We start from the raw sequence: 26,320 nt of genomic DNA on the forward strand, positions 1-26,320 counted from the left end.
CATCTTATTCAGAGGAACAAGTTATAGGGAAAAAAAGTAGAGGCAGAATTGCTTTGAATATTAACAGATGTTATTTTGTGGAAAAATCATTTGGGTGATCATTGATAGAGGAAGAAAAATAAGGAAATTTATTATCAAAATATACTAGAGATCATCTGAAAAGACAGAGCAAACAGATAAGCTCTGGAAACAATCCCAAGACTAAGATGAAGAGGCACATGATTTAGTAATAATAACAGATTTCAATAATGCTGGAATATTTCTCTTCCTCTCCCTCCCTCCTTTCTTCCCTCCCTCCCTTCCCCCCCTCCCTCTCTCTCTCTCTCCCTCCCTCTCTCCCTCTCCCTCCCTCCCTTTCTCTCTCTCTCCCTCCCTCTCTCCCTCTCCCTTTCTCCTTCCCTCTCTTTTTTCTCTCTCCCCAGAGTATGATACAGGTCTAGGATCTGACAAAGATTCTAGATCTTTAGATTTCAAATGATCCAAAAAAGATAAAGACAATTAATCAACAAACATTTATTAAATGCTTACTATATGACAAACACTGAGTGAGGTACTGGGGAAATACAGACAAAAATGAAAGAGTTAACATCTCTCCTAATCTTGATTCACATCTCCAACAGTCTATTAAACATGTTAAACTGCATGTCCCACAAATACCTCCAAAACAGAACTCATTTTCCCCATTACTGTTGATAGTACCACCATCTTCCCCAATCATCCAGGCTTCCAACTCTTTTCTCTTTCTCATCCCTCCTATCAGTCACTTGTCAAATTCTGTTAATTCTACTTTTTTCTCATATCTCACATATCTTATTCTCATATTGCTGTCAAACACCTAGACTATTGTCTTCGGGTAGATCTCCCTACTTCAAGTCTCTTCCTACTCCTACTTTCAGCTATTCTCCACTCAGCTATAAAAGTGATCTTCCTAAAACTCAGGTATGACCATATCATTCCTCTATTCAATAAACACTATTGGCTCTCATAATTTCCAAGATCAAGTATAAACATTATCCATTTAGCTTTTAAAGCCTTTCATAATCTGACTCCAACACCAACACTTTCCATATCTTTTTACATCTCATTCCCCTCTACTAACTATGGGATCCAGTAACACTAGCCTTGCTTTCCCCTGAGAAAGACATTATCTCCCAAAGTTGAATGATTCAGAACTTTCTCAATAGCCATCCCCTATGTCTAGAACATAAGACTACCTCCTGGATTTTCTAACATCCTCCAAGTCCCAGATAAAAATACCATCTTTCTACATAAAGCTTTTCCTGATTTCCCCTTAATGCTAAAACCTGCTCCCTCTGCTGAATATTTCCAATTTATCCTATACATATCTTGTTTGCACATGGCTGTTTTCATGACATTACTTTGAGAATAGAGACTTTTTTTTGCCTCAGCTCTTTGAACATAAGTGTTTGTCGACTGCCTTCAAGAAGCTTACATTATAAGAGGCAACATTTTCACACACCCCTCTGCCTCCTCTTTCCCCCCCTCCCACCACCACACACATTCACTACAAGGTAATAGTGGAAAAAAGAAGGGGAACAGAAGGGAAGAAGAAGGAAGGAAGAACAGCAAGAAAAAGGGAAAGGCTTTTGGTTCCCAGCTTGAGTAGTCAAGGTGTAATTTCTTTTAGTTGGCTGAATCCTAGTTCATCAGACATTGACAGCCACCCCACAACACCCAGGAGTACTTCTATTCTTGTTACCACCATGCCACCCAGGTTCGATCCTAATGAAATTAAAGTTATGTTTTTGAGTATATGGGGATGAAGTTGGTGCAACATATGCTCTGGCCCCTCAAAATGATCCCCTGGGTTTGTGATGATCGATGATTATCCAAGCCAGAAAGGTTGGCGATATTGCCACAGCAACTGGTGACTAGAAAAGGCTAAGGATCACAGTGAAACTCATCATTCAGAACAGACAGACTCAGATTGAGGTTGTACCTTCTGTCTCAGCCTTGATCATCAAATCTTTGAAAGAATTTCTTCAGGACAGAAAGAAGCAGAAAAATATTAAACACAGTGGAAACATCAGCCTTGATAACATTATCAACATTGCTCAACAGATGAAACATTGATCCCTGGCACAAAACTTCTATGGAACCATTAAAGAGACCATAGGGACTGCTTAGTCTGTGGGCTACAACATCAATAGTGATACTGTAGAATGCTCAGCTATTTAAAAGTCACAAAGGAGACAACTATAATAAATGAACATTTGATCAAAAAAAAAAAAAAAAAAGGAAAAGAAAAGACGAAAAAAAGAAAAGGAAAAATAGCCCAGAAAAAATAGGATTGGGCCAGGATGGAAAGAGCTTTATCTTAAGGGGAAAGAGTTACTAAGGTGTAATCTATGCTTTAGGAAAAAATATTCTGGCAATTGTGTGGAAGCCAGATTGAAGTAGAGATTAGTACTAAAGTCAGGAAGACCAGTTATGCTGAATTAATTGCAATAACTTAGATGAGAGAGTTCCTGAATTATGGTGGTAGCTGGTGTGAGTGAAAAGTGGTAGATACATACAAAGGATTTGGTGGAGGTAGAAATCATGAGATTTTGCTATGGCCTCATTGTGTGTCATGAGAAAGAATGAAGTTGAAGCTGACTCTGTTGTGCCGCAGTTCTCTTTTAATGTCCTGACCTAGTTTCCCTAATTGTCCTATTCAGTTACTCTGCCTCAGGTTATAACCATTCCCTCTTAATGTTTGATAGGATAAAGATTTTTATCCGTTTTAGATATCATTAGAATATCAGGAACCTCTCTGGTACTTCCATTATGTCATCCTAGGGAGGCCCCCGTTATGTCATCCCTATTCAGGTACCTCCCCCATTATGTCATTGTTCTTGTTACCCTATAAAAGAATCTTGTATCTGACATTCATTGTTGTATTCTTTAAGACAATAGTCTCGCTCAGCCCTGGGACCAAACCATAGATCCATTTGGTCCCAGCATATTTCTCCATTAAATAAATTATTAAATTGTTCTTTAATCTCTATCTTGCTCAGTTTCTATAGCATTACAACTCCAAGACTGAACCTAGCTGATTCAAAGAGGAGTACTGCAGTAGAACAGGAAAGATCAGAAGAAGGAAAAATAAGTAGGAAAGATAATAAATTCTGCTTTGGACATTAAGATGAAGATATCTAACTTAAAATGACCAATAAATAGTGATAAGGGAGTGAAGTTTAAGGCTGAATATGTAAATAGAGTAAGGTTCTATTTATACAAGGGGTGTTTTGAGATTTACTAAGACACTAAATAAGAGGAGATAGATCAGAACCCTGGGGGACTACCCACAATTTGAAGAATACCCACATGAATGAAGATCCAGTCAAGGACAGTAATAAGGAGAGGTGAGACAAAGTAGTATGAACTAACAAGATCCAAAATTCTATAGCAGAAGTACAGAAATAGGAAACTCAAAAATTCAAGTCTGAAGATAGAGAAGGAAAAATTCTGATAAAGAAAAAAAAGTGGTAACTGTCAAAGAAGCCTCATATAGGCAATCTTTATTTATTTTTAAAGCAGAGACTTTCTTTTAAGCTTCAAATTTAAGTTGAACTAGATTTCTGAGGTCCTTTCTACTATTGAAACTCTGAATATATATAACAGGATATGGCAACTTACTGACTTCTTTTTCCTTCCAAAAACAGAATCCACATTTGGAATACAAGTTATTACTGATACATAAGGAATTCAGGCAGAAAAGCATGTTGTTGTTGTTGTTGTTTTGAGAAAGACAATCGACTCTAGAACATTCTGGGTTTGAGATGCTGGTGGAACATCTGAGAAAGAATGATAACAATAAATTGGAAATGCAGATCTGAAGCAAGGGAATGAGATCCAAACTGGAGATAGAAATCTGCATATGCATGGAGGTAAGAACTGAATATAGTATCTAAAACAGAAAATGACTTCAATATCATGCAGCCCACACCCCTTATTTCAAGATTAGATAAGTCAATTTGGACTAGTCCTAGGACCCCCAACAGGGCCAGCATAATTCAAAGTTGACTTTAGTTAGCTATTAACAACACTGGCAATAATTATGGTCAACAGACTGATATAGAGGCAGCCATTAGGCTGGCTACATTTCTAATTTAGATCCTGACTGACACCCCCAGAACTGATTTAGAAAGAAACGTGGACTGCAACAGGCAGAAGTCCAACATGGGAGGTGGAATTTTGAAGAAGCAACTCACTCACATGTCAGTATTGGAACTTCAGGAAATTAAATCCTATGACACCAAGTCTAGTGCTGTAGCAAGAAGAGTCCATTCTTCAACTGCCACCATCCTATCTGAGTTCACCACACCAATAATGTCAACCTTTTACCAGAACTCATCTATTGTATTGCTCCAATTGCAGACTGACAAAAAGACAGCCTGCAAAGATTATAGAAAGAAAAAATTTTCTAGAACTTTCATTTAGCCCAGCATGTAATTTTTTTAATGGGTAAAAAAGTATTTTATTTTAATATCAAATATAAAGTGAAATCCAATACAATTCAATCTGAGATTCTTTCTACACTGCTAAACAAAATACTCTCAACATCAGAAAGGGACAAGGAGATCTAACTCAATTTGAAATGCACTAAGAATTCCCTAATGATGACTATACATTTTCCATTTGTGTAGCTAACAATTTTATTTTTGGTGATTTTTCATTGAGTGGGTGAAAATGAAGTGGTAGGAATATGAAAATATCATCACTATCAATATATTTAGGTATATAGAAAAGTTCATTTCTTAAAGCTTTAGATGAGTAGTGATCTATCTCAAATGACTAGCAGAATCTTGTGATGTCAGTCCACTTTCAAAAAAATCCAGTGGTACATAACAAAAACATTGAAAGTTCAAACTATCTGAGAGAGATCCCTATTTCCACAATGGAAATAATTTCAAAGATCCTAGAATACAAAATTTAACACTTGTTACAAGATTGCTTTTTAAACCTTAAATTACAATAAATGATGAACAGAAACAGCTACACCCAAAGAAAGAACACTGGGAAACGAATGTGAACTATTTGCATTTTTGTTTTTCTTTCCGAGTTGTTTTTACCTTCTGAATCCAATTCTCCCTGTGCAACAAGAGAACTGCTTGGCAATTTGGAACTATGCTCAAAAAGTTATCAAACTGTGCATACCCTTTGACCCAGCAGTGTTTCTACTGGGCTTATACCCCAAAGAGATACTAAAGAAAGGAAAGGGACCTGTATGTGCCAAAATGTTTGTGGCAGCCCTGTTTGTAGTGGCTAGAAGCTGGAAAATGAAAGGATGTCCATCAATTGGAGAATGGTTGAGTAAATTGTGGTATATGAATGTTATAGAATATTATTGTTCTGTAAGGAATGACCAGCAGGATGAATACAGAGAGGACTGGCAAGACTTACATGAACTGATGCTGAGTGAAATGAGCAGAACCAGGAGATCATTATATACCTCAACAACGATACTGTTTGAAGATGTATTCTGATAGAAGTGGACCTCTTCGATAAAGAGAGCCTTAATTGATCAAAGATGGACAGAAGCAGCTACACCCAGAGAAAGAACACTGGGAAATGAATATAAACTGCTTGCATTTTTGTTTTTCTTCCCGGGTTATTTATACCTTCTGAATTCAATTCTCCCTGTGCAATAAGAAAACTGTTCAGTTCTGCACACGTATATTGTATCTAGGATATACTGCAACCCATTCAACATGTAAAGGACTCTTGCCATCTGGGGGAAGGGGTGGAGGGAAGGAGGGGAAAAATCAGAACAGAAGTGAATGCAAGGGATAATGCTGTAAAAAATTACCCTAGCATGTGTTCTATCAATAAAAAGTTATTAAAAAATTAAAAAAAAAAAAAGAGAACTGCTCGGTTCTGCACACATATATTGTATCTAGGATATACTGCAACATATTTAACATATATAGGACTGCTTGCCATCTAGGGGAGGGGGTGGAAGGAAGGAGGGGAAAAATCGGAAAAGAAGCGAGTGCAAGGGATAATGTTGTAAAAAAAATTACTCTGGCATGGATTCTGTCAATATAAAGTTATTATAAAATAAAATAAAATATTTTTAAAAAAAACACCTTAAATTACCATATAAATGTGAGTTATTATTATTTTTTATTAGGGTCAGCTTTAAATCAAATTTAATGAGCTTGTTGAGATTAAATGAGCTTGCTGAAGGACCAGCTTAACTGGTCTACTAATTATTAACTATTTTCATTGATATCGAACTGGAAGGCTTTACAGATTGTTTGGCCCAACCCTCTTATTTAACAATTCAGGAAACTAAGGCCCAAAGAGGTTAATAAATATGTCGTATAAGGTCACAAAAGAAGGAAGCAGCAGAGCCAATCTGAACCTAGGTCCTTTAATTCTAAATCTTATACTCTTTCTACTTACATATGTTCACTCATTACCAGTTCGTATCTGCAGAATGATAAATATTTTAGCTATTATACCCCAAAGAAGTCAATGGCAGAAGAAATGAATTCATATGAAAATATGGAGCAGCACTTTTTGTTGTAGTGAAGAAATTGAAACAAAATGGGTACCCATCAAACTGGGGAATGCAAATTGTAGTATATGAAAATAATGGATAATTGTACCCAAAAAATGTCAGAAAGAACTCAAAATTGGGAAGCCATATGAAGTGATGAAATATACAGAATCAAGATATTTACAAAATGACCACAATTATTAAAGAAAAACTTTCAAAAACTTCAGAAGATGATAAAGTGTTACTAGAGGTAGAGAATGATATATATATAAAACATTGGGGTGTAAGACTGTAGACAACTTACACAAAGTATATCATTCAAGGATCAGCCCCTCATAAACCAGTCACTAACTGATGAATTGTTTTGGCTACAAGTCACTATGACAGTCTCCTATGGAAAAAGACGCTATCATCAGTAGAAGGAACTATGCTGGTGATATCAAAGATCCTTGAAGTATTAAGATATGTATAAATATGGCCTATCTTATCGTAACTTTTAAAATGATATTGAGACAAATGGAAAAAAAATTCTTCTAACCATTCCTAATTTTTCATCCCCACTGCTACCGTTCCTGTTATAGCACTCATCACCACAAATCTAAATTTCTTCTCTCCCTCCTTCAATCCATTCCAATTTTCCTTAAAATTTCACTTTCATATTAGAAAACCTAAAAAAAAGCTTACTTCAACATGCTTATTCAAAAGTTCATGTTTTCTTTTATATTGTTCTCCTTACCTAGAACTTAACACCACAATTTAATAACTATTAATTAAACATATGCTCTCACATAGTAGGTTTTGCTGGGAGCTAGGAAGACAAAAATTAAATGAGATAGTTCATGTTTTCAAGGAAAGCATACTTCAGTAAGGTGATAAGACAAATATATAAGTGACAATAGTATAAATTGGAATATCTTTAATCCAAGGAGAAATCAGGAGACAAGAGAGACAAGAGAAAGATTACTTTTAACTGAGAAGGAATTAGGAAAGGCTTCACTGAAGACAAGACTCGAGCTAGATATATCAAGCTCCAGCTCAAGACTATCCTTCTTGAAGCCTTCATTCATCTGCCCACCTTTTCTGAACTATTATCACAGGATTGTAGTCCATAATTCTCTAAAGCCCAGACTGCTCATTTTATAAAAGAGAAACATAACTCGTAGGTTAAATTTTCATAGTCCCATCTTATACAATTTAGCACTTCCTTTTATTTTTTAAGGGGGTTGCTTATTCCATATGTTTAAATCTTATTTCTCCAAATAAACTGTGGAATCTTCAGGAGTTAAGATCCCTGTTCTATGCTTTTTCTATAAAAATCCAGTCTATAAACAGAAAAACATGAGATTTGTGACTGAAGAAATGTTAGATGGAAACTGAAGTATAGATTGAACTGGATAGCCTCTGAATTCCTTACAAATCTGTGATTCTGTGAAAGTGACTTAATAGATCTTAACAAAACATAACCCCCAATTTAAAGTCTTTAGCAAAATTCAATATGTATGAGAACCAAAGTTGCTGTACTCACTTTCATGTCTCCAATGATATCTTCTTACAAATTCATTCTTGTTTTAGTTGATTGAGGCACAAAAGTCCTCACACTAGCCATTTCCCACCTTTTTACTAGTGGAGAATTCCTGGAGTATTCCATGGAAATGAACTACTAAGGCATTGTCACCTATCATTGCTAGCAATACTGGAACTTTTCTTTCACTTGGGTTTAAAAGAAAACAACATATATACATTTAAAGAAGTTTAGAAATCTTCTAAACTTGTAGAGAAGTGAGAAAACTAGGGGATAACATGGGGGAGAGATTTTTGGAAGGGAATGAAAAAAAAAACCCTCTGCCTTATTTTCTCCTGAGAGTCTTCCTGCCAAGGTCTGGTTCAACAGAGCATAAAATTCTGGGTTAAACAGGCCTTTGTGAGATAGCTTTGAAACCTAGCTACCACCTAACATTGTCTCTATAGGAAAATAAAAATTTGAGTTATAAACCTTAATTCACAATGGGATTTTTAGAATATGAGATTTTACTGATGTCTGTATTTTTAGAGAGAAAGCTGTGATAAGTTAGATTCTTAAAGCAGAACTTAAATGTATTTTTCTTTAGGTTTACTAAAATTTCCCATTCCTCAAGCCACAATTTTTTACATTCTTTTAACAATCTATAAAAGCACTGCTGTAACACATGGTATTGTGCATTCTCCAGCATAAGATTCACTAAATGTTCATCAAAATGTAGAATAATTATACTAAGCCAAATGAAATTTCCATCATTTCTAATTAATCAGTAATTAAAATACATAACCACCCAAGGTGCTGAAACCTCACTCAATATGCAAATTAAATTCATTACAATATATTTACATATCATTAATTAAAAATCTGCAATTCTGTAATGAACTGTATGAGATTGCTGATGCCAAAATAAAAATGATATGTCATTTTGTTTAGGCTTGTTTTCCTCTCCAGATATTTTTGCACATGGCAACAGTGCTAAAGAAAAAGGTCTCAAAATCCATAAAAATGGCTATGTCAAAGCTGTTGGAAATGCTATCCTTACTTTTCAAAATAAGAATTTGTAAATAAACGAACAGCTAAACTTATAGATTGAGTTTAGGAATATTCCAATTTTAACTAAAAATTAGCAGCAGAAAACTGTAAGGAAATAAGAAGAATCAGAACCTTGTATCAGAACTCTTTTATTTTCTACCTCTATTATCAATGATGCCCAAGCTTATGTATCTAATGTCAAAATTACTGCATATTTCTGACTTTTGTTCTGCAAATCATTTGTCCATTTCACAGTATGGTAACCTGGAAAGAGTCTGTGGACCTGAGTTAAAATTCTGTCTCTCATGCTTACTACCTGTGTGATCAGAAACAAGGTCACAAACTTGGCTGGGCCTCCGTTTCCTCATCTATAAAATAAGAGGGTTGGATTCTATGGCTTTAATTGTTGACCTCTCACTCACTGTCCTCTACCTCTCGATCTTTTGCCTCTCCCCTTCTTTAGAGTAAGCCTAAAACTTTTTCTGCAGATTCTACTCAAAGCTTCTGGTCCTGCATTGTAGAATCAAGAACAGCTTTTATCGTCCCTTTCATGTGAAAGCCTTTAAAATACAAATGCTTGAAATCAGTAATCATATCCTTCCTTCTGTACATTATCTTTCTGTTAAGCACGTGAACATATTATTGGACTGCCATGGGATATCTGTATCTCCCACTTTCAGAGCATTAAAACAATAGTTGTCTCTCATATGAATGATTGTTCAGCTCTACATGCACATAATGTCTTCTGTAAATTTGGTAAGTCTGCTTCATTTTATATTTGTTTGTTTTCTAGAACTGTGAGTTTTAACACATAATAAATAACTTCTACCAATTCAGAATTGTGACCTTCTCTACAAATTACAGGGTCTTGAGAATTCCACGGGACACGATTAAGTGTCCTGATTAAGTGACCTGTCCATGATCTCATAGTCCATATATACCAAAAGGACCTGAATCCAGATCTTAACATAAAGGCCAGCTCTCTTTCCACTATGTCATGTTCCCTCATGTCTTTTTGTAAGTAATTAGTAAAAAATAAATAAATAAATAAATAAACAAAAATAAACAACTAAACAGATAAAGATCAAGGATAGGTTGTCTCTACTATAGATATCCCTCCAAGCTGACATCAATCTATTAGTGATGACTCTGGTTCTAGTCATTTAAATAGTTCCCATACCACCTAATTATTTCCATCATATCCGGTCCACATCTCTCCATCTTGTCCATGTAAACAACATAAGAGACTAAATGAAAAATTTTGCTGAAATTCAGGTAAGCCATCTCTATGGTATTTCTCAGTTATCCCAGTCTTTAGTAACTCTCTCAAAAAAGGAAATTAGATTAGTCTAGAATGATATTTTCTTGATAAAGCTGGTTGTTTTAAGTGATTCTGTTTCCTTTTTACACATTTATAACTATCCTTTTAATTACTCTTGTAAGAAATGACAAATGTTTTTTGTTAAAAGAAATGAAAAAGCAAAACCAAAAGAATAGACATAGTGACTACAATATGTAAATAAAAAGAACATTAAAAAGAAGGTGATAGCTTATAACCACTAATTTTGATCTTGGAGAACAGAGAATGGAAATTAGTTCTGGGCATTCTCTCTAGCTGGCTTCCATGCCTGGAATGTTCTCTCTCCTCCATTCCAACTACTGACCTCTTAGCTTCCTTTAACTACCAACTAAAATCCATCTTCTTAAGAGGTAGTCTTTACTAACCCTTCTTAATCCCAGTACTTTCTGCTAATTATTTCTTATTCATCCTGTATAAAGCCTATTTTGTACATGTTGTTTCCCCCATTAGATTGTTATATCCTTGAGGGCAGCAATTGTCTTTTGTCTCTATTGTATCTATCCTCAGTCCTTAGCATGATGCTTAACAAACGTATGATTGATTTAACATCTGTCTGTAAAATGGGAAAACCTTACCTGCACAGTGCTTCCCTCAAAGGATTGCTGTGAGGATTTGAGACACTTATATAATACTTTTTAAACTTTAAAAGGCTATATGAGTAATTATTATTATAGTATATAGTATTTATTGTTATAGACACTACTCATTTTTCATAACTTGTATTCAACAAATGGCATAAAGATATCACCGATGCATCTGGAAAAGATTATGGAATGGCAATATATAATTTAGAAAAAAGTTAGGGACAGGAACAAGAATAGCATAAAATAAAAGAAGGCAATTATACTTAAGATTTTCTTTACATGTTACAAATATATTTCCTTTTGAAGCATTTAGAAGGCAATACCCAATTTTTTTTACTTTAAATGTTTTAAACTGATGATGAAATTGACATGAAGGAGAGGGCCAAGGATAATAAACAATCTCTGCTATATCAGGAGTACCCAAACTAAAGTTTTAAAGAAAGTTAATAGTCCAACCATTCTGAAAAGCAATTTCGAACTATGCTCAAAGGGCTATCAAACTGTTCCCTTTAATCCAATAGTCTCAATACTGAGTCTGAATCCCAGAGAGATCATAAAAAAAGGAAAAAGACACAAATGTGCAAAAATGTTTGTAGCAGCCCTTTTTGTAGTGGCAAGGAACTGGAAACTGAGTGGATGACTATCAGTTGGGGAATGACTGAATAAGTTATAGTATGTGAATGATGAAATATTATTGTTCTATAGGAAACAATCAATAGGATGATTTCAGAAAGGGCTGGAGAGATTTATATGAACTGATGCTAAGTGAAGTAAGAACCAAGAAAACACTGTACACACAACAAGAAGATTATGTGATAATTCACTGTGGTGGACTTGGCTCTTTTCAACAAGGAGGAGATTTAGGCCAATTCTAATAGACTTGTGTTGGAGAGAACCATCTGCATCCAAAGAGAGATCTGTGGGGACTCTATGTGAATCACAACACAGTATTTTCACCTTTGTTCTTGTTGGGTTTGCTTATTTTTTTCTTCCTTGTTTTTTTTTCCTCCTTTTTTATCTGATTTTTCTTATGTGTCATGATAAATGTGGAAATATATTTAGAAGAACTGCATATATTTAACTTAGATTACTTAATGTCTAAGGGACAGGGGATGGGGAAAGGGAGGAAGAAAAATTGGAATTCACAGGTGAATGTTGAAAACTATCATTGCATGTATTTTGAAAAATAAAAAGCTAACACCCAACGAAAGAACTCTGGGAAATGAGTGTGAACCACTACATACACACTTCCAATCTCTCTGTTTTTGTCCACTTGCATTTTTGATTTCCTTCACAAGTTAACTGTACATTATTTCAAAGTCCAATTCTTCCTGTGCAGCAAAATAACTATTTGTATATGTATACATATATTGTATTTAACATTTACTTTAATATATTTAACACGTATTGGTCTACCTGCTATCTGGGGTAGGGGATGGGGGGAAGGAGAGGAAAAATTGGAACAAAAAGTTTTGCAAGGGTCAATGCAGAAAAACTACCCATGTACATATCTTGTAAATAAAAAGCTCTAAAAAAAAAAAAAGAAAGAAAGAAAGAAAAATAAGAACAAAAGGGAAAAACAACAAAAAGGAAAACAAAACCAAAAAAAGAAAAAGCTATAATAGAAGTAAAAAAAAAAAAAAAGTTAAAACTAAGACTTTATTTAATCAAGTAATATGTATAAAATCAGAAAAGAAAAGGTCAATCAAAATTAATTCAAGAACCAGAAGTAAGGAATGAAGAGCATGGTCTGAAGTCTTTTTTTTTTTTTTTTTGTAGTTATAAATCTGTAACCTATTCTTGAGGTGGCACTGATGATATAACATACAATGTGGGGCTATCATTAAGCTCAACATTCTGATCTGACTTCATCTGGAAATCTTTTGCGGCCAGTTATAGATACAATATATAACATGGGAAATTCCTGAAGAAAGCTTTATAAATTAGGCAAGGAATACAAGATCAGTGTTGGGCTTGGACAATGAACTTAACTTGCAATGTTTCAGATGTTTCTAGAGTCAGAAAAGTAGCTTTTGAATATAGGCAAGGCTAGCTAGAGTACTTCTGGAGGCTGATAGGGAAAAGTCCATTTCAAGAACATCTTTGAAGAGCAATATTACAAAGATAATCAACTCTGAAAGACTTAGTAACCTTGATCAACATAATAACTAACCACAATTCCAAAAGCCTTATGACAAAATATGCTACCCAAATTCAACCAGGGAGCTGAATGGACTCAAGAATGCAAAATGAAGCATATTTTCTTTATTTTTTTTTTCCTTCTATTTTAGGACACAGACAAGATGGTAATTTGTTTTGCACGGCTTTATGTATTTGTAAGGATGGTTGTTTTTCTTGCCTCTCATTGGATGGGAAAGGAGGGGAAAGACAGATAATTCAGAATTTAAAATTTATTGTTTTGGGGTAAATTTTTATTCATTTTAAACTTAAATAAAAAATGATAAAAGAAAAAACACTTTCATGTAAACAGCAGAACATGAGAGAATTCAATATAAAACAATAAATTTACATTTTAAGAAAAGCTATATAGCACAACATATTGTTTCCAAAGTTACCCAGCTTTTCTATGCTTCCTTCTAGGTTTTCTTTTGCTCTCTGCTTTGCACTTTTAAATATTTCCCTGCCCTCTCCTCTCTCAGGCTACAATTAAACATGCACATATATATCCATATACATAGATATCTATAAACATACATAAATATGTCAACACCATACTATATTTATTTTCACTTGTCATTCTCTGCATTTTCTTTTATAAATTCAAGTCTTTCCATGTTTTTCTAAATCAACTTATTTCCTATACCACAGTCATATTCCAATACAATCACATCCTATATGACAAGATTGTCTATTGAAGTTTCTTCCCAGTATACTGCATTCTTTCTATTCTTGGCTACAATGACTTTATTTGTATAAGAAATTTTTAATTTAAAATAATTGAAACTATCCACTTTATACTTTAATAATGTTCTTATAATATAAATTAAGGTCTGACTGCTGAACCTCCTTCCTTTACAACTTTCCCCCCAGTCTCTCAAATGCCTGACTTTTGTTCTTCCAAAAGAACTATTATTATTTTTTCAAACTCCATAATTTTTTTTAGTAATTTAATTGAGATGGCATTGATAGATTAGTTAGGTAAAATTGTTATTTTTTTATATTGGTTTCATGTACCCAAGAACAATAAATATTACTCCAATTATATAAAATAAAGTTTTTTTTATGTTTATTTTATGTTTATGTTCATGTAGTTCCTGTGACTGTTTTGGCAAATATATACTCAGATATTTTGTATCTTCCTAAATTCTCTGTGGCTCTCAGTACCTGCTTATATGCTCCACACTGAGTATAAACCAATCATTATATCACTAGGAAACCATTATTTGTTGTAGGATTAAATCAATGCTAAATTAGATTTAACCATTGTCTCCTCAATTCCACTTAGTACCTTGTTTCAAGTTCTGGCCTAATATATATATATATATTCTTAAAGGAAGATTGAAAGCCAAGTGGAGGATAAACTGGAGTAAGGAAAGACTTGAGGGAGGGAGACAATCAGAAGAGCTTAGATGATAAAGACCCACACCAAGATGGAAGCAGTGTCAGAAGAGAGGAGATATATACAAAAGATATTTCACTGGTAAAAATCAATCACTTGGTAACAGACTGAAAAAGATTTTTGAGAGAGTAAGGAGTAGAATATGACACATATTGTGAGCTTGTGTGATTGGAAAGATGATAATGCCCTGGAAAATTATAGGGATGTCCAGAAAAGGGGAAGATTTGGAGGAAAAAATAATGAGTTCCATTTTGATTACAATGAGTTTAGGATATTTAGAGGTATCTAGTTCTAGATATCCAAAAGGCAGTTGGAGATGGGATACTGGAAGTCAGGAGAGACCTTAAGACTGAACAAATAGATCTGAGAATAATCTGTATAGAAATGATAACTGAGTCATTTGAATCAATTGAATAATTGAAATGAAAACTTATGAGATCACCAAAAGCATAAGGGAAAAAAAAAGGATCAGCACAGAACCTTGGAGAATAACTGGGCAAGATGAGGATACACCTCTCTAGAGAATCAACTAAAAAACTACTAGAAATAACTTTAGCAAAGTTGCAGGACATAAATCATTAGCATTTTTATACATCACTAACAAAATCCAACACAAGAGATACAAAGAAAAATTCCATTTAAAATAACTGTCGATAGTATAATATTTGGGAATCTATCTGCCAAGGGAAAGTCAGGAACTATATGAGCAAAACTACAAAATACTTTTCATACAAATAAAGTCAGATCTAAGCAATTGGAAAAATATCAAGTGCTCTTGGATAGGTCGTGCTAATATAATAAAGATGACAATACTCCCTAAACTAATCTATTTATTTAGTGCTATACCAATCAAACTCCCAAGAAACTATTTTACTGACCTAGAAAAAATAACAACAAAATTCATGTGGAAGAACAAAAGGTCAAGCATTTCAAAGGAATTCATGAAGAGAAAAGCAAATGAAGGTGGCCTAGCTGTACTAAAACTATATTACAAAGCAGCAGTCATCAAAACCATTTGTACTGGCTGAGAAGTAGAGAAGTTGATCGGTGGAATAGGTTAGATTCCCAGAATAAAATAGCCAATGACTACAGCAATCTAGTATTTGACAAACCTAAAAGCCCCAGCTTTTGGAACAAGAATTTACTATTTGACAAAAACTGCTATGAAAATTGGAAACTAGTATGGCAGAAAGCAGGCATAGACCACACCTAACATTGTATACCAAGATAAAATCTAAATGGGTTCATGATCTAGACATAAAGAATGATATTATAAACAAATTAGAAGAACATATAATAGTTTACCTCTCAGATTTGTGGAGGAGGAAGGAATATGTGACCAAAGAAGAACTAGAGATCATTACTGATCACAAAATAGGTAATTTTGATTATATTAAGTTCAAAAAGTTTTTGTACAAACAAAACTAATACAGACAAGATTAGAAGGGAAGCAATAAACTGGGAAAACATTTTTACATCCAAAGGATCTGATAAAGGCCTCATTTCTAAAATATATAGAGAATTAACTCCAATTTATAATAGTTCAAAACATTCTCCAATTTATAAGTGGTCAAAGGATATGAACAGACAATTTTCAGATGAAGAAATTGAAACTATTTGTAATCACATGAATAGGTGCTCCAATCACTACTTATCAGAGAAATGCAAATTAAGACAACTGGGATCCAACTATTCTGGAGAGCAGTTTGGAACTATGCTCAAAAAATTATCAAACTGCACATACCCTTTGATCCAGCAGTGTATCTATTGGGCTTATATCCCAAAGAGATCTTAAAGGAGGGAAAGGGACCTACATGTGCAAAAATGTTTGTGGCAGCCCTCTTTGTAGTGGCAAGAAACTGGAAAACTGAGTGGGTACCTATCAATTGGAGAATGGCTGAATAAATTGTGGTATATGAATGCTATGGAATTCTATTATTTTGCTGAGGTAAGTGGGGTTAAGTGACTTGTCCAGAGTCACACAGCTAGGAAGTGTTAAATATCTGAGACCAGATTTGAAATCAGGTCCTCCTGACTTCAGGAGTGGTGTTCTATCCACTGTGCCACCTAGCTGCCCCAGGAGTACTATTGTTCTGTAAGAAATGACCAGCAGGATGATTTCAGAGAGGTTTGGAGAGGTTTACATGAACTGATGCTAAGTGAATGAGCAGAATCAGGAGATCATTATTGATACACAACAACAAGACTATACCATGATCAATTCTGATGGACGTGACTCTCTTCAACAATGAGAGGATTCAAACCAGTTCCATTTGTTCAGTGATGAAAAGAGCCATCTACACCCAGAGAGAGAACCATGGGAACAGAGTATGGAATACAACATAGCATTCTCATTTTCTCTGTTGTTATTTGCCTGCATTTTGTTTTCTTTCTCAGTTTTTCTTTTCCTTCCTTTTTGATCTGATTTTTCTTGTGCAGCAAGATAACTGTATAAATATGTATACATATATTTAACATGTATTTCAACATATTTAACATGTATTGGACTACCTGCCAGGTAGGAAGGAAAAATGTGGAACAAAAGGTTTTGCAAGGGTCAATGTTGGAAAAATTAAAATTATGGTATGCTCTGTAAATAAAATTTTAAATAAATAAATAAAAGAAAAGATGAAAATACAGCCAAAGAGAATGAGGAATGATTAGATAAGAAGAGAACCGAGAGAAAGCAATGTCATGAAAACCTAGAGGGGAAAAAAACATGATCAAGAGTGTCAAAGGCCATAGAGAGGTCAAAAAGAGTAAGGATTGAGAAAAAACGAGAAAGTCTGCCTCTCAAAATGCAAATGAGTTGAGTCAGAAAGTTTAGTTTGTTTAATACTACTTGCACTGGAGATCACAATTTTGTATCCAAAATAACAGGAAACACTGATTTTATACCACCAAAGTTCTGTAATAAAATAAAAGTCAAATCTACATTGACCTACATAAGCTAACACACTACTCATAGAAGAATGGTGAATTGGTCAGCAAGAAATGAAGTGTTCCATTATGTTACAAATTATTTATAGTAATTCCTTTAAAACATTTTATTTTGTGTGTATGCTACCACAGCACAATAGAATTTGCTTGGCACAAGTAAAATCCTGGCAAGTAAAGCTTTGCTGGATAATTCTTAAAATGATTTCTGATTGATTAAATATACAGCAAATACAGTACTATACTAGAAGACAAAAACAAGTACTTGAAATGTATTTCAAGCAAGATAGTTAAGCCTAAAGCAATACAAAGTAGAAGAGCAAGAACTAGAATGAGTCAGTAAAGAAAGACTTCTTGGAAATGGTTCATATGTTCTATCCTACCTGTCCAGACTTATTACACATTACTACCCTTCCTGCATTTTACATTCCAGCTATACTGGCCTATTTTTTGTTTCCAGAACTCAACATTCCATTTACCCTTGTAGTGCCTTCGGTTTTTCCCCCATATCTGAAATGTACTCCCTCTTTATTTCTGTTCCTTAATTCCTAACTTCCTTTAACACTCAGCTCAGGGGCCACCTTCTATATGAAGTTCTTTTCTGAAACCTCAAACTATCAGGGCCTCTTCCCTCACTACTTTGTATCTACTTTATAGATAAGTTTCCATTTACTCAGATGAGTGCATATCATTTCTTCCCAACAGAAAGTAAACTCCACAAATAACTGTAGGCATATATAATGTCCTCTACTTCTTTACCAAAAAAAGATTTGGCTTTGAACAAGCTTACTAAGTGAAAGAAAAAAGTGGGGTATCACCCAAAAAAGAAGAGTTTAGCCTGAAGGCAAATGGATATCATCAAAAAGGAGTGCTACCATCCTAAGGATACATTTAAATTTACTGTTCTTTTTGGTCCTTAGAATACTAACAAGTTGGTGCATGCGTTTTCTCTCTCTCTTTCTCTCTCTCTCTCTTCTTTGTCTCAAGTAGCAAAAAATACTGTAATATTACATTACCTATATAAGGCTATAATAGAAAATTACTCTTTTGGTTTTTTTTAGTTTTTTATTTACAAGATATATGCATAGGTAATTTTTCAGTATTGACAGTTGCAAATCCTTTTGTTCCAACTTTTTCCCTCCTTCCCCCCACCCCTTCTCCCAGATGTCAGGTTGACCAATACATGTTAAATATGTTAAAGTATAAGTTAAATACAATATATGTATATATGTCCAAACAATTAATTTGCTGTATAAAAAGAGTCGGACTTTGAAATACTGTACAATTAGCCTGTGAAGGAAATCAAAAATGTAGGTGGACAAAAATAGAGGGATTGGGAATCCTATGTAATGGTTCATAGTCATCTCCCAGAGGTCTTTCCCTGGGTGTAGCTGGTTCAATTCATAGAAAATTACTCTTAACCTGACTTTTTTCAACAAATGAACAATCAACAAAATGAGAAATTAGAACCAGTTTTTAGAATTCATAAAGAGTTCTAGTTATATTGCATATTTCTTCTTTATAAATGTAACGATTATTAAAATATTTCTTAATATAACAAGATATGTAAAGGCAAGAATTATTTTGTTTGGTGTCATCTAATCTCCACTTAGCATTGTATAGTATACGCTACAAATTATCATCCTGCTGCTGAATCTCCTAAATTTAACAAGAATGTAAAACTTTACAATTAATGCCCCACAGAAGGAGTAACCATCAAAAGCATTTAAGGAGCCACAAATTCATGCATTGCACTTAGAGTTATGTAAAACAAATTAAAATGACATGCAATAGTCACTACCCTCAAGGAATCAACAATCTAGAAACTAAGAAAAACAAGGATTCAATGAACTAAAGTTGAATAGATGAATCCATTAAGTCCACACAATCTCATAGAGACAGGCTATGCTTGAAAGCTACATTTCCTAGATTAGATTCTAAGAAAAAGGAAGCTGGATGATCATTGCATTATTTTATTTTATAATAGTTAAAAAATAATCAAGTGATGGAGAAGGGAATAAATCTTGACAACTGTTTTAAAATGATATATATTAAATCATAGATGTGTATGTGCCCATATGTGTGTAATTTTAAGTAAAATATTTTCTCCCTTTTTCAGATTCTCAAGCAATAGAAATTTCATACTTTTTTCAAGCTAACTATTCAATAGCCTGAACATTGCTTTAGCCAATCTATTATGCAGAAAGCTGAAGGGATAACAAAGGAAGTATGAGAGAGGGATTTGGGGGACAAGCATTTTTTAAACCAATTCACCGATAGAAAAAGAAGCTTGTGTGACTAGGTCACAAAGAAAGTCTAACCCTTCTGCTACAATATGTCAAGGCTTTTGTTTGCTAGAAGCTGTAACATCTGCTCCCCATAATTTAAATAAAGGATAGACAGGTCATCAGACATTCACAAATCTGTAAGACCAAAAGAAATGTAGTGTAACCAAGATGCAAAAGTTTTAAAAACCAAATACGCTGACTGGTTAGAAACATATCAAAGATAACCAAAACACACACACACACACACACACGCACACGTGCGCGCGCACACACACACACACCTGTATAAGTATATATTTTGAAAGTACAGAAAGGTGAAAGTGTTATGTTCTTCCAGTTCATTTGGTCATCTTAAATAACCAATATACTGAAATGTAACCACATAAGAGGTCACATAATAAGATATTTGTGTTACCTGCTTAATAGAGAAGCTAATTTTCAACCCATTAATGACAACCTAAGGAAGATAAAGGTCTTAATTTGAGAACAAATAAAAAGACAGCAATTTATTTTTTTAAAAAATAAAAGTTTTAAAATGAACTGTTTTTTAATTACCATATGAAACTCAAATGGAAGCTCCAAGTTGTATTCTTTTTAACAAGAATGAGAATACATAATTTATTTCTGCTATTCCAGCTATTTCAACAAAACAATTTTATTCAAGACACATAATCCAATCACAAGCTACACCTTACTTTCAAAGCAAATTCATCCCAGAAAGAGCAGTTCTCTTTAAGAAATCAAGTAACAATTTTTACTGTCGATTTTTACTGTATCTTGATTTGATCTTGTTTTCTCTCTCCTTGACTATCATTTATCTTTTCAGTTTAAAAATTTAGCGTTTTACTTTTTTCCCCAATTACATGCAAAAACAATTTTTAAGAATTTTTCAGTTCCAAATTCTCTCCCTACCTCCCCTTTGACTATTGTTTTTCTAGCTAAAATAAGTGGGTTTTTTAAAAATATACACATATTTTTTTAATCTAGCTTATATGAACCCAGCTTTTACATGCTGCCTCTCCAAAAATCAGAGCATGTTCTGGCCTTTTTTTTTCCTCAGGTAATAATATTTCTTTCTCTGTTTTGCCTCAAAACAAAGTTGTATTAACCACCATTATATCAAGGTTGCTGTTACAGATAAGCCATTAAAATAAGTTTTAAGATTTAGCCAGAAACTAAAGGTCAAGTAAAACTCAAAGGGCTCATACCAGATAATTTTCCTCCCCAAAGAATAACTTACCTGTCTTTTCCTTGATCTCACAGAGCACGCTGAAGAGAGCAGGCTTCATTCGATGGCAGTTCAAAGCATGTTTTCTGAAAAGAAAGTTGAATGGATACTTGAAAAACAGAAAGGATGGATATCGGTCCAAAATTAGTCAATCAAACATTTATCAAGTGCCTACTGCAGGCAGACATTGGGGATACAAATACAAAACTGAAAACCCCTACCTTAAGAAGCTTACATCTACTGAGATATATAATATGCACATAAGAATATATAATATATATTAAAAATGAATATTTATTGAGTTCTGCATATAAAGAGAGCAAATATCATCTGGCCAGGAGTGGGAGGTAGGGGTAAGGGAAACAAGACCAACCTAAACTGGTTCACTTAATTTATAGCTTCCTTTAGTCTTGATTTTACTTATCAAACACTACATATGTTCTTTAAATATATTTATATAGTCTACTTTCCTACCGATGGAAATTTCATCCATGCTGAGGCTAGACTCCTTTTTCCCTTGACCACTGCTGAGGTCAGAATGATCTCCTTACTACTGCTCAAGAAGCTCAGGCACTTCTCCCTGCTTTTCCCAGAGCACTGCTGTGATCCAGTACTATAGTATGGCCAGAGTATTCAATCATGTTTTAAGTACTTTTGAAGTACTTTAAGTGTCAAAGTTATGGTACCTTAAGCATAACTCATATTTCTTTTTATAAGTTTGTTTATCTTTAATACACATTGCTTTATGAATCATATTGGGAGAAAAAAATCAGAACAAAAGGGAAAACCATGGGAGAGGAAAAAAAAAAAAAAAAAAACAGAAAAAAGAAGTGAACACAGCCTGTGTTGATTACATTCAATCTCCTTAGTTCTTTCTCTGGATGAAGATGGAATTTTTTGTCCTAAGTCTACTGGGATTGTTTTGTTTCACTGAACCACTGAGATGAACCAAGTCTTTCAAAGTTTGATCATCACAATTCTTGCTATTATTGTGTACAATATATTCCTAGTTCTGTTTATTTTGCTCAACATCAATTCATGTAAATGTTTTCAGGCCTTTCTAAAATCAGCTTGTATAACTCATATTCCTGTTTTCTCTATACAGCTGCTATTTTTTCCTGAATGCCTCTGAGAAGGAATCCAGAGTATTAGCATCATTTTGCAGACAAGCAAAGTTAGAGAAGTAACAGTTACTGTAGCACAAGGCTCTGAGCCTAGTGTTCTTTATAACTCTGCCATGATAGCAAGTATTGCTAACAAATACTATTGTGAAAACTAAGTCAACTTTTAAGCTATTTTACATTTTTGATGTTAAAATGTTTTTTTATTAGGTGAAACCCCTAGTATTTGTTTCCAGCTTTGCTAGTATATACTATGTACTTACAAATGTAATCTTTTTAGCAGCTAAATATTTTACAGCTAAAATAGGAACAGAGCTAAAAGAAACTGAGTAAATTGTTACTAATTGCTGTTGATGTGGCATAAGCAGTTATTATGTATTCTCTTTAACATGAAAGAATAAAAACAGTTATTCAGTTCTTTTCAGATAAGTTTTCTGCTGTTCTTGACATTTCAGCAGCCCACCTGAAGGGAAGTTAATTCCAATATTTGAAGAATCTTCCATGATTTCATTGATATGGTTACCAGTAAGCCAGACTGCGACCCCACTTCATAACACAGTAGGCCATTTCATGATTTGCTGTGATCAAAAACTTCCATCACCCCAGTGGCCAATTTTCTGGTGCCAATCCTCTCCAAACATATAGATGGGGGAAAGATCGGGACAGGGAGTGGAGTCCACAAGGCTTTTATTTAAGCCCTTCTCTCTTGTCAGGACCACAAGGTATTATTATTAGGCTGCATCAACATTGTCTTCTTTCTGGAACCCAAAATTTTCATTTGAGATGGAAATAGTAGAACTTCAATGAGGGGAAGATAAGTTGTTGTTAGTTTAAAATAAAACAAATAACTTAGTACTACTGGAGATATGAGAAGAAGAAAGAGGCTACAAGGATATGAAATATCCATTATTATATTATAAATCTTCCTCTTAAAAATTTCGTTTGAGAAGACAGCATGATACAGTGGATGGAGAATTGGCCTTGAATTTTGGAAGACCTGAGTTCAAGTACTAATCTCCAACATATATAACCTTGAGGATTCTGTACACAGCAGTGCACCTTTCAATGTTCTCAAACAACTTTCAAGACTATCTTTAAAATTGCAAAGCAGGCACAAGTAAATGGAGGTTCCTTCTGGGCTTTCCCAATACCACTGAAAGACCAGGATGAGAAAAAATCTTGCCACTGGTGTCAACAAGTTGGTGAAATAGACATGGGAAATCAGGACACCTGGGATCCAGTCTAATTTCATGCCATTAATTGTACCCTTGGGTAAAAAACTTAATTCCTCTGAGAATTCCTTAGTTTCCTCATTTCTAAAATTAGAAGTTTAGGACAGAAAATCTCTAAGCTCACTTATAGCTTTATGAACATATGAAAAATCCTTAACAAAGAATGATGCACTAGAATAATATTCTATGGATCTTTATGACAAAGTTCCAGCTAATTATGGGCAGGCTCCTCCCGATAGCCTTCTAAATGGGTAAAATAATCAGCACTTTTCACTTTAAATACACACCAATAGAATCTGCATTTCAGAAAAACCACCAAAAATACAAGTATATGTTTTATTCTAAGAATATAAAAGTTAAGATAAAATTCTGAGTTTTATATTTTAATTTTTAGCCTGGACTCTGCTTTTTTCCCCTGCACACAAGAAAAGTGTTTTGGGAATTTAACTTGTGAAGATGAACATTTCCAAATACAGATAGGTAACAACTCTATAAATAAGATATGCAGTCAGGAGCAGCTAAGTAGAAAGAGCACCAGTCCTCAAATCAGGAGGACCCAAGTTAAAATTTGGTTTCAAACACTTCACACTTCCTGTGTGACCCTGGGCAAGTCACTTAACCCAATTGCCTCAGCAAATAATAATAATAATAATGATGATAAGATATGCAATCTTACAAAATACTTCAATGTTCTACCCTCTTTTCTAGATATGAATGATTCTTTACTGGAGGTAGTCAGTAACTTTCAACAAGTACCTATTAGAGACAAAGCATTAAACTAGAGTAGGAGGGATCAAAAGAAATAGAAAATCTGACTCCTAAACTCAAGAAGCTTAAATCTGGAAAGAAAGGACACTCACAGAGAAAACCCTATTTACAAAGCAAAGCAACAAAGAATAAAATAGAATATAGAAAATTTAAGTGCTAAGGGAACACTCCACAGGAGAAATGTAGTCAGAGAGATAAGTTAGAAGAGTGTCTGTGCTACACACTTTAAAAAAACCCTCTCTATATCAAGAAAGTGAATAAGAAAATGTTCTGGGTCTGGTACTCTTCCAATACTGGGCAGCCTTTAGAGAAAACAAAAAATGTAACAATTTTGAGGTTTGTACTTTAACATTTTTCTTTAAAACATGTGATATGTATGTGTATATATGTATATATCTAAATAACCCTGATCATTCACATGACTTTTCAGAAGCAAACAATCTTGTTTATATTCCAAAATAATTCAACACTAATTTTAAAGAGCTGTTGCAAAGATTCTAGATTTAAACAATATCTCAATACATTTAAAAAAGGGGGAGGGGGGTGTTAATTGAAGAAAAGTGCCACATTTCTTCCAAAGACAGTCCAAAAGCAACACAGTCCAAACCATGCTGGAACCATTACGTTATCAGAAACATCACAGAAGATCAATATCTAAACCCAGCAAACAGCCTGAGAACAAAGACAGATGACAGCTAAAGCCTACTGGCTGCTATTGTCCTCCCTTAAGTGTTTAACTGACTGGACCTAAGGAGTCCTTCGTAACTAAAGGCAATAATTAAATTTGACAAATATTCATTATGTTTCTGCTAGAGACATAAGGTACCATGTTCAGGCCAGAGTACACAAAAATAAAAAAAGGCAGAATCCATACCTAATTAGGCTCCCCACTCCTACTCCCAAATTCTGTTTGAACAGGAAAATGAATATAAATAATCCAATACAGAAGTTTATCACAGGATCTTAGATTTAGAACCAGAAAGGGCATCAGAAGCCGTAAGTTCCAACTTCCTATCTCAAAGATGAGGAAACTGAGGCCCAGAAGACAAGTTAAGTGATTTGCCCAAGGGTACACAGATATTAAATAATGAGCTAGGATTTTAACTTGGATACTAAGTCCACCATTCTTTTTTTGGTTACTATAATTACAATTTATATTTTTTAAATTTCACACTTCCACAGACTTTAAGGCCTACTTCAGCTCTAAAGCCTATGATCACTTACAAATGAATACAAATATGCATACAATTCATTTGGGTACTGCATTTAAGAAGATAAAGAAAATAACTTTATATATTTATTTAATATTTCCAATTTACAAATTAAAATTGAATCCAGATTTTAAAAGATTAGAAATTAAGCCACAGGCAAGCAAAACAAAAGATCAGAATCATAATCTCAGTAGTCATCTAGTAAATCTCAACTTCAAATTGGAATTCCTGACTTTACACACAATAAGCCATTAAGATTTATAGACCTTAATGGACAAGCAATTTTCTATTTTCCAATGCAGCACATTCTGTTTTTGTTCAGTTCTAAGTATCTGGAAGTGTCTTTTAATATTGAGTCAAAATTTGCCTCCCTGTAACTTTATTCATTTGTCCTAATTCTGTCTGCTTGGAACAGGAATTGAATAAAATTTTGCTTCAAGACAACTTTTGAAGAAAGTGATTATGTTTGTCCTTAAGTCCTTGTCTGTGTTGTAGTCATCCTTATCACCCTCCTTTCCATACACATCAATTTATTATTATCTTTCCTAAAATGTGGAGACCAGTAAATGTTAATTAAACTACAAATCATTATGATTAAATGAAAACAGAACTTTTTATGATAAGGATCAATTCAAAAAGAAAAAAAAATTCAGGAAAACTTTCCTTTCAAACTTTTAAAGAAAAAAAAGTATGAATGTTTTCAGAGAGACATCAGTTTCATTAATTTGCTTTAAAAGGTCTTCCACTTTTAGTAACAAAATCTACCAAAGGTTGAATTCCAAATACATATAATACATACAATATCAGAAAACATTTGATATGTGTTCACATCTATTATATGTGTATATATTAGCATACATATATGAATGTACTTCATAAAGCATTTTTCATCCTATAACGCCTTTAAAAATCGCTCAATAGTTATTTGCTATTATACTGAGGATCATAC

The 26,320-nt window shown here is 33.9% G+C and overlaps 1 protein-coding gene across 1 annotated transcript in view; it reads right to left on the reverse strand.

Moving 5' to 3' along the window:
• Nucleotides 1-26,320, reverse strand: part of PBX4 (PBX homeobox 4) — a 61,818-nt gene that overhangs the window by 31,559 nt on the left and 3,939 nt on the right. The window contains exon 2 of the mRNA XM_051971443.1: nucleotides 21,052-21,125. Coding sequence (XP_051827403.1) covers nucleotides 21,052-21,125 — 74 coding nt within the window. The remainder of the gene's footprint in view (nucleotides 1-21,051; nucleotides 21,126-26,320) is intronic.

This window comes from Antechinus flavipes, chromosome 1, assembly GCF_016432865.1.
Source record: "Antechinus flavipes isolate AdamAnt ecotype Samford, QLD, Australia chromosome 1, AdamAnt_v2, whole genome shotgun sequence".
NCBI classification, from domain to species: Eukaryota; Metazoa; Chordata; class Mammalia; order Dasyuromorphia; family Dasyuridae; genus Antechinus; species Antechinus flavipes.